General features: G+C 43.2%; 1 protein-coding gene across 2 annotated transcripts in view; it reads right to left on the minus strand.

Annotated features, from left to right (window-relative positions):
- The window catches only part of smtn (smoothelin), a 47,643-nt gene that overhangs the window by 21,166 nt on the left and 13,069 nt on the right, over positions 1–13,408 (minus strand). For both annotated transcript variants that reach the window (XM_022757744.1, XM_022757743.1), the window contains exons 2-6: positions 12,635–12,792; positions 10,614–10,692; positions 10,281–10,359; positions 9,324–9,403; positions 2,794–2,896 (exon numbers count right to left, since the gene is read on the minus strand). In XM_022757744.1, coding sequence (XP_022613465.1) covers positions 2,794–2,896; positions 9,324–9,403; positions 10,281–10,359; positions 10,614–10,692; positions 12,635–12,792 — 499 coding nt within the window. The remainder of the gene's footprint in view (positions 1–2,793; positions 2,897–9,323; positions 9,404–10,280; positions 10,360–10,613; positions 10,693–12,634; positions 12,793–13,408) is intronic.

Here is a 13,408-nt window from a genome sequence, read left to right on the forward strand (position 1 = left end):
AAACAGCGAAAACTGAGAGTGTATCCGATTCCTACATCACATGTAGACACCAAGGCATGAAAACACGCCTGCTGACCTGTGTTTGCACCAACTCTGCAACCAAATAGGGTTCACCAAGTATGCATGGCTGTCATTTACAAACCAAATCAAAGGGAGACTCCAGTCTGACCGGCAGCCGCAGCAATCTCCCTCAGCTTTGAACTAGACAGGATTAAGGGTGGAGCTTTCACAGCCTCATTTAAAGCAGCTGATCTTTTTTTTTTACTCCTTATTGTGTAACACCTCAAAAACAAAGATGCTTGATTGTACATAGAGTCAATTTATAAATGGCAGCAAGTTGTTGACTAAACAGACCAGATGATTATGTAATACAGTCTGAACAGAAAACGTTATTATGACACACAATTGGGACAATAAATGGCTACCACACATTCTCACATGTGACACTATGAATGGTCCACTGGACTGCAGTGTTTACATCTAATCATGCACTCAACCCAAACTCAATTAGTGAAGTGAGAGCCAAAACACTGCTCCTTCTACCAACTCTCATGTTATTGTTCATATTTTTGCCATTGAAGAAAACGGTCGTATCTATTGTGTAGCGATTTCTGGGAAAACCCCCACTGCTCCTGGATAATGACAGGCTTGCTTTTTGCTTTAAAATAGCTACAAAAGCTGCACTAGTTGTGCACTAAGCTGCCAGTCAATATATAGCCCACAAACAAAGGACAACCAAGGGTTTTCTTTATACTTCTTTCACACTCGAGCAATGACCCAAAGAAAGCTAATGTTTGTCCTCGCTGTGAACGGGTCAACACAAGTTTGAGCGTTTGTCACAAATCAGATTTTTGCAAAACAGGAAGAGCACGGTTTTCCATAGTAAATTTAATGTTACTATAAATAGCAGAGCCTGAGTGACTTCTAGCCCTATTAACCATGAAGCCCACTCTTCTTATACAAGTTGCTGCAGTATCTTTTCATCATGTTACCATATAAAGAAAATATATGCACTGCGCTGTTAAAAAGACTGGCAGTGCACAGCCATGCTAGCATCTCTGGGAAGCTTCATTTGAGCTGTCCAAAGCCACTGTAATTCATCCCGGGGGAACTTGAGATATTGTTGTTGTTTCTTTCAGTCTTTATCTAATGACATTAATTGAAAGTGGTTGAGCTATTTGTTTTTAGAATTTACACTGGGATTATAAAGGGTCTCATGCACTTGTATGGTTTATCCGTGACTTGAATGGTGCTACAGTCGCAGACCACAGTCTTTTGTGAATGGCAATGACCTGATACATATACAAAACGCTGTTGTGTTCAGTCATACATGTCATTCACAAGGTTTTCGTGTGAAATTGGAATTAGTACTATGCTCAGACTTGAGCTTGAGTTCCTCTCTTTTGGGAACTTGAGGCACACAGCACATTCCACTGAGAGTCTCCGCAAACATTTCATTTCCTAAATCACAGCCTTACCAGTTACAGTTTGCACTAAAATGCAGTACAGCTGAACACATGGTCATTGAGGTAAAGAATGTAAATATAAGCCTTTTTTTGTCTGAGAGGTAGAGGTATGTGTTTGAGCAGCGTTCAAAGACCAAAAACAACAAGCCCCTGATCGTCCAAGGGCAATCTTTTATTTCCTGCTACTTTCACTCAAGAACCACAGGCCCACCTTGGCTATTCTGCCCTGTCCCAGCCACAAACGTCCTAGCCTTTGTTGATTGGTGTCCTCCTTTGCTTTTCTACGGTGGTCTTTTTTTTTCTTTTTTTTTTTCACCCCTACTTCACCCTGGTTTAAATTGTAAGGCAGGGATAAATCAGTAACACTGGGAAGTTTCTCCGCCACGTCAAGCGAACCAGAGTTCTCTTCTGGTATCAGCTTTATTTAGCAGAGGTGTGGCTTTTGGGTTTCCCTCTGTTCCCATAACCCCACCACCATCCTCCAGGTCCATGAGAAGGACACTGGGAGTCAAGTCCAAGGCAAACCAGGCCACACAGAATGAGATTATTGTGGCCGTCGGCCTCAGGCCTGAGCTTCAATATAAGATGAAAAACGCTTTCATCTTCAGCCCGAGATGTCCTTTATGAAGTGAATTATCCAATTAATACTTTTCCCTGAGGTGTTTAAACTGGACAAGCTATAGGTAGGGATACATTTATTACTCGTCAACAATGCTTGTTTGTCACTTTACAAGCTATTCATCGTCGGCTCTGCAAGTGTGGCTGCAAAGTTTCAAGGATTCAAGTGAACGAAGCGCATTCATTCCCTCCTGAAGGCTTGCATTCATACTACTTTATTAATGGTTGGGCTAACAGAGTGGTTAATGAAATTACTTCACACTTAAGACGTCAAAGTCATTAAGCCTATGGCAGCGAGTGACTCCAAACAGTTAATAAAGTTAGATGAAGGAGCTTAAAGAGCCTGAACTAATACGACCTCCTGACCGCCACCTCTGGAGAATGGCTCCTTTGGCTGACTATTTTAACAGGCAATGAAGAGGAAATTGCATAAAGACGGATGTATGCAGTCACAGGTACACACAACAGAGGTGGTCAGTGTTGGCTACAAAGCTTTAGTGCTTACCCTGACATGTGGATGTTGACATGTATATACAAGCTTTTGTATTTCAACGATCCCAAAAGAGTGGCGTGTCCAAACATGATCTAAATATGAGGGCAATTACTGTATGTATACCATGCTTTCAAAATATATTAACGCAGCCAATCGACTGTCCATCAATGTGAAGAGCAGTCCCATACAGTTTGGTGCTGAATGAGGGTTTCTCACCTATTCTCTGCAACTCTCTGCTTTGTTGTGTCTGCTGGCCGTGTAACTCCCGGATCTGAGATCTGACACGCTCTCGTTCACTATGACTCTCCCGCTCTGTCTCCTGTGGGGGGAAAAAAAACAAACAAAAAAAACATGCTTAGTGCACTTCAATACAGCTCCAAAAGCCCCATTCCTCTGATCGAAACCAGAGTGAAAACATCAGCTCTACGATCATCTGTTTGAGGTCAGCCGGTGATCACAACAGTCTTTTGTTCGAGGTCGAGGTCAAATGCCCCAGAACACGATGAGCTACATGCTTGGCCAGCTGAAAAAGTAAAGTTCTGTTTTATTTTCCATTGTATATGTCTGAGAGAGACGCCCTGAGAGCTAACACATAATACAGCTTTACAGCCTGACTTGACTTGTGTAGCTTCTACTCTTTCAAGATTTCCTGCAGACTAACACAGTAGAAACTGCAGCTTTTCTGCAGCACCCCTGGTGCTTTTCTGCACTGATAGAGGAAAGTCTCAGCAGGAGGTAGATCTCAGAGGAGAGGCAGCAGTATTTTGGCATATGGAGAGGAAACGGGAGAGGTGCAGAGGGGAGGACGGAGAGGGAGAGATGAAGATGCCGGTACTACTGTTGGGCCTCTGGTGCCTGACCTTGAGCTACTCCACAGGAGAATCAGCTGCGCAAATAAGGCTCCTCTGAGCACGTGTGCACACACTCTTTAAATCACTCCTCCACATATTCTTAATCCACATAGAGGGCTTGAAAACTTTACTATTAAAGGGCAAAAAGCTCTTGTAGAGCTTCAGATGTCATGCATCATTCTGCAACCGTATCACAGCACATAATCTCCTTAAAGGTGTTTTACAAGAGGCATCTGGGTTAAGAATAGAATCCAAAAGAAGTTTGGGTGGATCTTGAAAAAACATACAGGACATGACCTTAAATACTGAAAATATAATAGACCAGATTTGCAGCCTACCATTACTTCTGAAAACAAACTCTCACAATCTTTCAAGCAAGAAAAAAAAAAAAAAAAGCACACACACCCAACTACACAATCACACGCCAAAATCAGTTTGCCGTGTGTAAACAATGTTACCCTAGACAAGAGGCTGGCATAGCTGTCAACAGCAGTGTGAAAATCTTATAAATCACACCTTTTGTGTTTTAAAGGCTTTTAATCAATGCAGTGTGTGATCAGAGCTGACAGAGAGGGACCGCCAGTTAATGCGGTGAACAAACACAAAGCGTTCGAATTTAAACACAACCGAGAGGCAGAGGTGAGAAAGGAGTCGAGGCTTTCTGCTCTGTTGACTGTGACCTTCCCCACCTTGAGCAGATTACAGGGCAGAGCGGCTCAATCACTGAGGAGAAAATGTAATCAGACACTGTTGCAGGAGACGGCAGCACAAAAAGGAAATCAGGAGTGGCACTGCTCGGGTTGTAAACAAAGACAGATGATTGGATTTACTTTGTAAAATAAGTGAAGTTTTATTGCTAAAGTTGTCCAGGAGAAATCAATCTATGTCTATGAATGAAATAAAAACCTTTCCTCATAAGGAAGATAGAGAATTGAAATACTAAACTGATCATTATAAAGGATGTCACTTTTTACACACACTTATCCCCACACAGAGAAAAAAATGGCAGCACAGATTCTGGGGCATAAAAGAGTCTTTTCGGCTTTTCAAGACCACGGTAAATGTTTCTGGGGCAACAAGTCCGGGGCACTGCAGTGGAAAGCAGAAATTTAGTGGAATGCTCCTTTAATGAGTTATTACAGTGTCTGGTGATGACACAAACAGTCCTCTGCATCAGCACAAAGGACTGAGGGTACTACAGTGTAATAATGGTCACACACAAAGGACGCTCTCCTTCTGAGTGGAGTCACTCAATCAAAGAGTCACGGGAAGATAATTGTGTTTGAGCCATAAACACAATTAGAGAGAACGAGCCTTTCCTCACCCGCCGCTCCTCTCCCTCTCCTGCTACTACCAGAAGTCAGACAGACAGCCATCATTTCACAGCTCCCACTAAACCACAGGGAACATATTTCTCACAGACAGTGAGGCAAAGGGGGGAGAAAAAAAAAAAAGAAAAAAAAAAAGGGAAGATAAAGTGGAACTGGAGACGCAGACGAGAGATTGGGACCTGCTGCCAGCCACCATGCTGTCATTAGCGGCTTTCCTCTGGGCCCAACATTCAGGACCTGACAGAGTGGAACCAACACCGACACCGTCCCACTCCAACGCTCACCCAAACCATTTGTCCCATCTGGCCCTCGGGGGCTTGTTTGTGTCAGACTATAATTGCAAAATCTCAACCTCGTAAACACAAAAACAACTGTCCCCTCTCATGACCACAGCGAGAGGCCCGGGCCATCTGGACTCCTCTGAACCCTCAACAACAACAGCGAGGCAGAGGCCGAGCCAGCGCCGAGGCACACACCTTCTTCACCAACCGGTTCAGACAGCTGAGATCAGCTGCGGATTAACAGACTGGGTTTCAGCGCTACAGTTTTCCATGAAAGTTAAATCCATCACTCCACGGATGAGGTCAGACCATTTGAGGGTCTTCCATGCCTCCACGTAGAAGAGGAGAAGAAGAAGAAACCTGGCGGCTCATTTTCCATTACTGCAGCTCTGAGGAACCACACGCTCGGCTCACCTCCAATAATTGAAATACAGTAGCTGGGATGAAGTAGCAATCATCTCTGTATCACACGCGCTCAAGTCTCGAGTGAGTAAACCCACAGAAGTCAGCGCTGAGCCTCATTCTCATTTTGACTAACTGCAAATCATCCCGTGCCACTCTCAGCTCGCTCACTTACTGGTCTTTTTTTTCCCAAAATGGATCCACTGTACTTTCTTTTTTTTTCTTCTTCCCTTCAGCAGACTTTCTCAAGTCATCTCCAAAGCCCAATTTACCTTCTCCATTGCAGAGGCAAGGCCCAGTCTTAGACAGTTAATCTACTCAGGTCTCTTCTTGCAACAAGTTGATGATGAGATCACAGAACAAACAAAACTCTGTCTGGATCTGCAACACCCTCCCACCCAACAGCCTACCTGTGCTCTCCCAACACACCTAGATGGCACCCAAACCTGTAGCCTCAAAGAGACACCTCACAGGGTTAAATTACTTAATATTTAAAGTTTAAAATACACGCATTAAACATTCAAGGTTTATCTCAATTTTCTTTAAATTCCTTCATTGTATTATTTTTCTCTATCCGACCCATTTTCATCTCATGCATCATTAAGGTGTCATCTATATCCTAAGATATGACCTGTCAGTTAAAATTAACAAAAAGTTAATTAACTACATACATATATATATACATATATATATACACAAACCTGAAAGGTAAACAGAGAAGCAGTCACGTCCCATTCTTCAGTCAGACAGAAACAAACGCAGACAGAGGTGGAAAGACGTTTAAATGGGTCTTTCAGTGGAAGAAAAAAAAAAAAAGAAAAAAAGATGAAGAAAGTCAAAGAGGAGCGTCGGTCTGTGACACACGACAGCAGGAAAATCAGAGTGACATTTACCTTCTCCTCACCAGACTGACTGCCTCTCTCTCTCCCTCTCTGCAGTAACCCTCTTGGAGTCAGGACGTCCACTGTTCTGCTGCTCTACTCCCTCAGCCACATCATACATACTCACACACACACACACACACACACACAAACATATACACCACCAACACCACACACACACACATATAATACCAACAAGCCACTCCCTTGACTTCCCCTCCCTCCCATTCTGTCTCCACAGGGATCTGACCCCCACCACGCACACGCACGCACACACACACTCTTTCCTTACAGGTTAAAGGGTTGCCTGGTTGACACATTAACTCACATACTCCTGCTATTGTTTTGACCTGGTTTTTTCATTTCTGTAACTGCTGTTTTACTTGAGACAAAGAGATATTTAACTATAACAAAACCTCATTTAAATGATTAGATATTTTGCACAGTTTTATCCTACAATAATGAATAAAGGTCCCTTTTCCTACTGGCTTTTTTTTTCTTTTTCTTTTTTTTGCTACATACGTATAATTAAAGTTTTTTTATAAGCTGTTACGGTATGGTTTCACCCAAATGAGCAAAAGGAAACTTTTACTGTAGCTCAGCTATCCTTGCATGTAAACCATGCCCATTAAAAACAGCCATTAACTTCTAATGGGAGCTGGATTCTGGTAAAATTACAGATGAACAGCTACATTAGTCCACTAATTAAACATGCATACGCTCAATATATATTCCCCCTTAAGTTTTTGTCACACAAGTTCTTCAACTGGTGTTTGTTTCAAGCTGCTTCCACATATTGCATGTTGTGTGTATGTATGTGTGTGTGTGTTTGGCTGCTGTGGAAGCCTATCTAGGACCTCCATCTGCCATGGGACAATCGCACTCAGCTCAAAGAGATCCGCTGCTGTGATGTTGAGTGGAAGGAGCCCTGCTGCTGCTGCTGGTTGATGTTGTTTTTGGCCACGTCCCCATTCCAGCACAGACTAGACTGCTGAGGCACAGCTGGTGGGCTGCCTGTCCGTCTGTCCGTCTGTCCCCCCCCGCCTCATCACCACCCAGATCTTCAACCCCCCTCCTCTTCCATCACACCACCTGTGGCTAACAAACCCACCGCCGTACCACTCAGCTGTCTTACAGGAAGTGAGGTAAAAAGGCTTGAATGCTAGAGCATCCTGTGACGCCAACATCCTATCATCGCTTCCTAACTGAGGAGAATACACACACACACACACACACACACACACACACACACAAAGGAATGCACGCAAGCCAAGCGCAGGCTGCAACAGACATGATTCACCAGAGCATGACCTACTGATAATGTGACTGTATATTCCTTCAAATCGCAGATACAGCACTGTAGATGTTCCTTCAGTTTTATCACTCAAAAGCCTTAGTTACAACAATGGTGACCGGATACAGTAAGAATTAACTTTGTTTTTCCTCCATAGAGATCTCGTCTACTGGAAACAGACCAATCATATAAAAGAAAATAAAAAGAAAAGTGATCAAACACAGCAGATAAGATAACATCTGGCAGGCTCTCACAAACAGTTCAGCCTTATGTCTTTACACGCGTTCACTGCAACAACCATATAATTCGATCTGTTACACTTACACTGAAAAAGACTAAAGTTTAGTTTAACTCTGAAAACACAGTCCTCTGTCCTCCACTAGAGGGCCGGTCCGCTGTGAGAGACGTCTGAGAGGAGGCTGGAGTCTGGGGTTTTAGAGAGTGACTAAAGAGATGTGATGTCAGCCAACAAAATGCAATTAAAGTGTTAAATCAATTGTAAAATACTTTCAATCTCTTGTCTCTCTCATATACACTCAGTAAATGCTTAACTTTGGTTCTGTGGATGTGTCAAAATGTAAAGACCTGTGAAGATAGATGTGTCGAAAAAACAATTTACTACCTTCACTAAACACTAGGCTCAAAGTAAGTTTTATCTATCTTGTCATTCTTGGCCAAACCTGAATGAGGATATAAAAAACAAAACACATTCCTTTCTCCATGGCAGCCTAGACATGTGTTTTGTGTCTGTGTGTGTGTCTGTGTGTGTGTCTGTGTGTGTGTGTGTGTGTGTGTGTGTGTGTGGTGCAGCCACATTCATGACACAGTGTGTGTGACTCAAGTCACAATGCTTGTTGTTGTTTGCTGCATACTTCATTGTGGCAGCAGAGAAACCTCAGAGGTCACTGTTGCCATGTAAACAAACTCAGCACCCGCAAATTGGTCTTTGCACAGTTCATTCTTGCAAATGGAAGCTGACAGGAGTGCACAACAGATCATCAGTTGTAATGGTGATGTGCAGACTGTATCAGCTTCACACTGTGATATTTAAAAAGACTGATGACATTTGAACTCAACAGTTAAACAAATAAACAGGAGTTTGTTGTTTTGATTGTTTTTACAAAACTACAGTGACAGAGGAGAGGAGTGTAGGTTTGTAGCCAGGATAACAAGGCCGCCAGCAGACATTCCTGCATGCACTCGCCTTAACGTCGCCACTGTTCTCTCGTCTGCGGTCCCAATCAATCCCATTCACAACTGCACACAGTCTGGTGGCGACGAAAGGTTAGAGAGCTCCTTCTCCTTCCCCCTGGTAATCCTTAAATAGGCATTATCTGTTAGCATGTGCCAGATATACCGTCTCTAGCTCCCATTGCCCTCTTTCCTCCCATTTCCCCTCATCTCTTCTTCTTTCCCCTTGTCCTGTGCATGAGCACGAACACCCCCTGTTGCTGATTGGATGGAATAGTGTTGTGTTACTCAGTCTGAGCCACTTTATTTATTCCCCATTTACAGAGCCAGGGCTGTGTAAGAACACCAGATTTTTTTTTCAGCACACACACACAGAGCAGCCAGCTAGCGGGCTGTGAGGAGATATTCACTGAATTCAACAAAAAGTGAATTGGATTAGAATCGCTTACTCAATCTTTAATCATTGATCCCAACATATATAACGAAAATCACACTATTAACTCTGCTGTACTCACTCCAGTTCCCATGCTGCTCTGGGGATCCACACACTCAGGATCCGGGCGGCGCCCAGGGGCTTTTACCCTCTCCACAGTCGCTAAAAGACACACATACAGCAGCAGCACTTAGACAATAATCAGGATGAAACAGGTGACAAACACAAACACCTCTCTCTTAAATTCTTGTCACATCTGATGCCAGACTTCTAGCATCATCATGGTCATTTGTGAAATGACAAGATGATCTGAGGTGTCGGATATGGCCCTTACAAAGGCTGGTCAGGGTGGAAGTTGATCAAATTTTGTCTGTATACACCACCCGGTCCATGCATCAGTGTTTCAGAGTGACAGGGGCCTCACACAGACCAGACAGCACTAAGGAATGAAAGGAATCCAGTATCTGATCCAGTATCATAGGTAGATCTACCACAGAAACTATGCAAACCACAGAGAGCCTGCTATCTGTCCCACATGAAATATGCATTCACACTCATTAACAATGCGTATTTCTCCCCCAAGTGTCTTAAAAGTTTCCTTTTTAACTGCCAGAGTTTGGTGCCAAAACATATCAAATCCCCAAGTTTAATCAAGATTGGAGCAGTGGTGTCCACAATATGACACTGTATTGAGAATATTGAGCCGAGGATATTGAATATCGAGCTTAACTTTGGCTTATGGCGACCTATTTATGCCCTTTGTAAGGACTGATGAATGTGTCACGGGTTTTCTGTCAACCAGAACCTAATTATGGCCTTTTCAAAATCGGACATTCTGACTTTGTTTTTACAGAACTATCTTCTGGCAAATCAGATTAAGTGCTTAAAGTGCCAGAAAACACATGCGAGTTTTTGCATTTTCCTCTAATCGGTGAACAGATGCATCTATTTAACTTTCATCTTAGCCAGTAAAGTGGTATCATAGTAAAGAGACATACAGACACAGTTTGACTCCATGTTATCAAACACCTGGACTCACCTTGCTGCTGTTCTTCTCGGATTTGTCGGATGGCTGCTCTGATCATTTTCCTCTCCTCATACTCGCTGGCGGCGCGGAGCTTCGAGCAAACACGTAGAAAATTATTATTTCCTTTATTTTACCAGGAAGTCAGATACAACATTACAGCTATTTAAGCTCGACAGCCTCTTAAGAGAAACATGTAGTACGTGTCCACATTCTTTATGATGCCCTTAAAGTTTTCGATGGACATAAGTTTATCTAATCTTGGATCTTTCTGCAGATTATTCCAGTTCACATAGGACAAGCATGCAGTGTCACCATATTTCATGATTTTTGTCCATTGATACTCACCATTTTCGTGAGCTCATCGATATCCTGGATTGATTGCAGTTTTCGTGACAGGACGTCCAAGTTATCGCCGGATTCTGATCTGAGAGAAAAAGAGATGGTGAGGTGGTTATAATGGTGTTCATTATGAGTGAGCATCAACCTGTGCTCATGCAGAAAATGACAAGCTGGAAATCATAGTATCTTAAAATATCAGAATGCAAATCGTCTGCTTCTCTAACCCGAGGCCTCTCCGCACTTGTGAAGGCAGCAGGAGACAATTCAAAGGTTTCTTAGCCAGGAGAAAAAACCATCAGAGGATACACTCCCAAATCGAGCATGGAAAAAGTGATACAGTGGCATCACAGATCTGACAGCAGTGACACACTGCGACTGAAAAAAAAAAAAAAAGCTGCTCTCATCTTCCACTTTTTTTCAGTCTCACATTTCTCCATTTCACTGCCTGCTTTTTATGTTGGTTTCTATTACTCATACGCTCCCGCAGTTCTCTCATTATCCTCGTGTTCCTCCATTCGTTGGTATTAAAGGATGTGTGGCATGCTAGAGTGGAATATTTCACATTCCTCCATGGGATAGGAGAGGCACGGGATAATGCAACTTTCAGATGGGTTTGTGTGTGCATGTGTGTGTGCATGTGTGTGCATGTGTCTTAATATGTGCTCACGTGCATGCATTTGCTACAGCAGGTATGCTTTCTCTAGCAGCTCCACTGAGGTACCTCTTTTGTTATTGTAACCCAAGTCATCTGAGCGCAGCAGTGAATGGAAATGATTAGGTCCGGCCACTGGTCTTAATAGGATTCAGTGACAGAGAAAGAGAATGACAGCGGAAGGTTGGATATCCTCTTCACATCCAGTACTGTTAAATCTTTACTGTGCTCCAGACCAGACGCTGGGATTGTGCCATAGCCTTGAACGACTGCCAGTCTTTAAGTCTTAAATTAACACCTGTTAAAGGACTCGGGTCATCCTGTTCTGTAGAGCTCAGTATCTCATGCCCACAGAGAAGAAACTAAAGACCATCAAAGGTTTAAATTCCCATACCTGCTGAATATGCAATGTCCAGGGAGAGCAAAAGAGTCTTTATGATGTTTTGCAAATTAATTTTAACTGTTAAACAAGCATTTCTTGAATGAGAACTGGCAAGATGCCACTGTCAGCCAATCAGGCTTCTCTAATCTCATAAGCTAAACCTGCTAAGTTTGGGCTTTACAGTTTAAATTTGGCATGATTGGGTAGATTCAGGGAATTCAGGAAAAAAAAGTTCAGTTGTTAACTCTGGTTCATCAGAAACAGCCTGCTTTGATCACATCAAGCTGCATCAATCATCATTAAAGATATCTTAACAACATTTTTAATTGAAGTAACATTATAGTTTGCATTAGGGTGTATATCCCGTTCTAAAAATACCAATAACCACAATGCTTACAGAAACACAATGATGCTAATTTAAAGCCTGTTTGTCCTGTTTCTCATTTCATTCGCCAGCAAAAACATGTTAATTGACAAAATGGCAAAGGAGCCATGAGAGCTGAGTCCTCACTCTGTCTGCATTCCTCTGCTGAATGAAGGTGTTGGGAACTGTGCATTACTGAACTGAAAAAACATTAATAAATGAATTGAGAAAAACGACTTCACCCTCACGACTTCAAGGCTGAAAGATAACATGACACGAGGACAAACTTTGAGAAGTGAGTCTTCTTTCTGATTCTAAAAGTGAGAGTATTTACTGTGAAACGTGCGCACAAGATGGAAAATGGAAAATTTATTGTGGTTGCAGTTTTCTGTCCCCCATGATTCCCTAACTTGACTTTTCCAGGCTTTTCCCACAAGAGTTGAGGAATGCTGCATCTGGGTTTGTGACTGTTTTCTCAACATCTCCAGTTCACCTAGCCCTGTGCAGTTTGTCATTTAGACAGGTGTGTGTGTGTGTGTGTGTGTGTGTGTGTGTGTGTGTGTGTGTGTGTGTGTGTGTGTGTGTGTGTGTGTGTGTGTGTGTGTGTGTGTGTGTGTGTGGTCTCTCACCTGTGCTGGTTCTCCTTGTCCTCCTGCTGCTTGAGGCGTGTGGGTCGAAATCTCTTGCTGGCCAGAGCGGCCTCCATGTCCTCAATCTCCCTCCTCCTCAACTCCCGGATGGCTGAACGGATGAGGCGTCTCTCGTCCAGATCCACGGTTCCATCCAGCTGCATGCACGACACAAAAAGACAAACACAAACAGCGACGTGAAGGTGAGTACAAGTGTTAAAAGTGTGCTAACGCAGCAGGACGCCACACAGAAAGTCAAACATTTGGCTTGCAAAGATTAGTCACTTGTCCCTCTTATGTTTGCATCCGTGAATGAATACACCACAGAGGCAAGGTGAGGAAATGGCGGCAGAGTTACATAAAAATCAGCTTCTAAAGGGTCACAGGCTTGTTCTCAGCGTAAGTACAGGGCAGCCAATGAGCAGAACTGCAGGGCTCTCGGGTCAAAACACAAGTCGTAGCGCTGACTTCTTTTCAGTCGCCATCTCTTCCCCTCTGTAATTAACCCTGGCAAACAAGGACAATAAGGCACTTGTTTACAAGAAGGAGCTGAGTTTCAGCCAGTCTGCCCTCACAAACACACAGCTGTCAGACAGAAAGACACAGTGTCCTGTAAAGTTCAGGAATCCACCTGCAAGGGAACTCCATTTGTGATTTTTAATTATTCCAGCCTAATCAGAGTCACAGCTGACAGTGAGTAGCATTCAGGTGTGTATAACATCCAGACATAGCTGGACCAAACATCCCTGGCTTACGTTTAAATGTGTGGTAGGG

Source organism: Seriola dumerili, unplaced genomic scaffold, assembly GCF_002260705.1.
Source record: "Seriola dumerili isolate Sdu_G_001 unplaced genomic scaffold, Sdu_1.0 BDQW01000290.1, whole genome shotgun sequence".
Taxonomy (NCBI): Eukaryota; Metazoa; Chordata; class Actinopteri; order Carangiformes; family Carangidae; genus Seriola; species Seriola dumerili.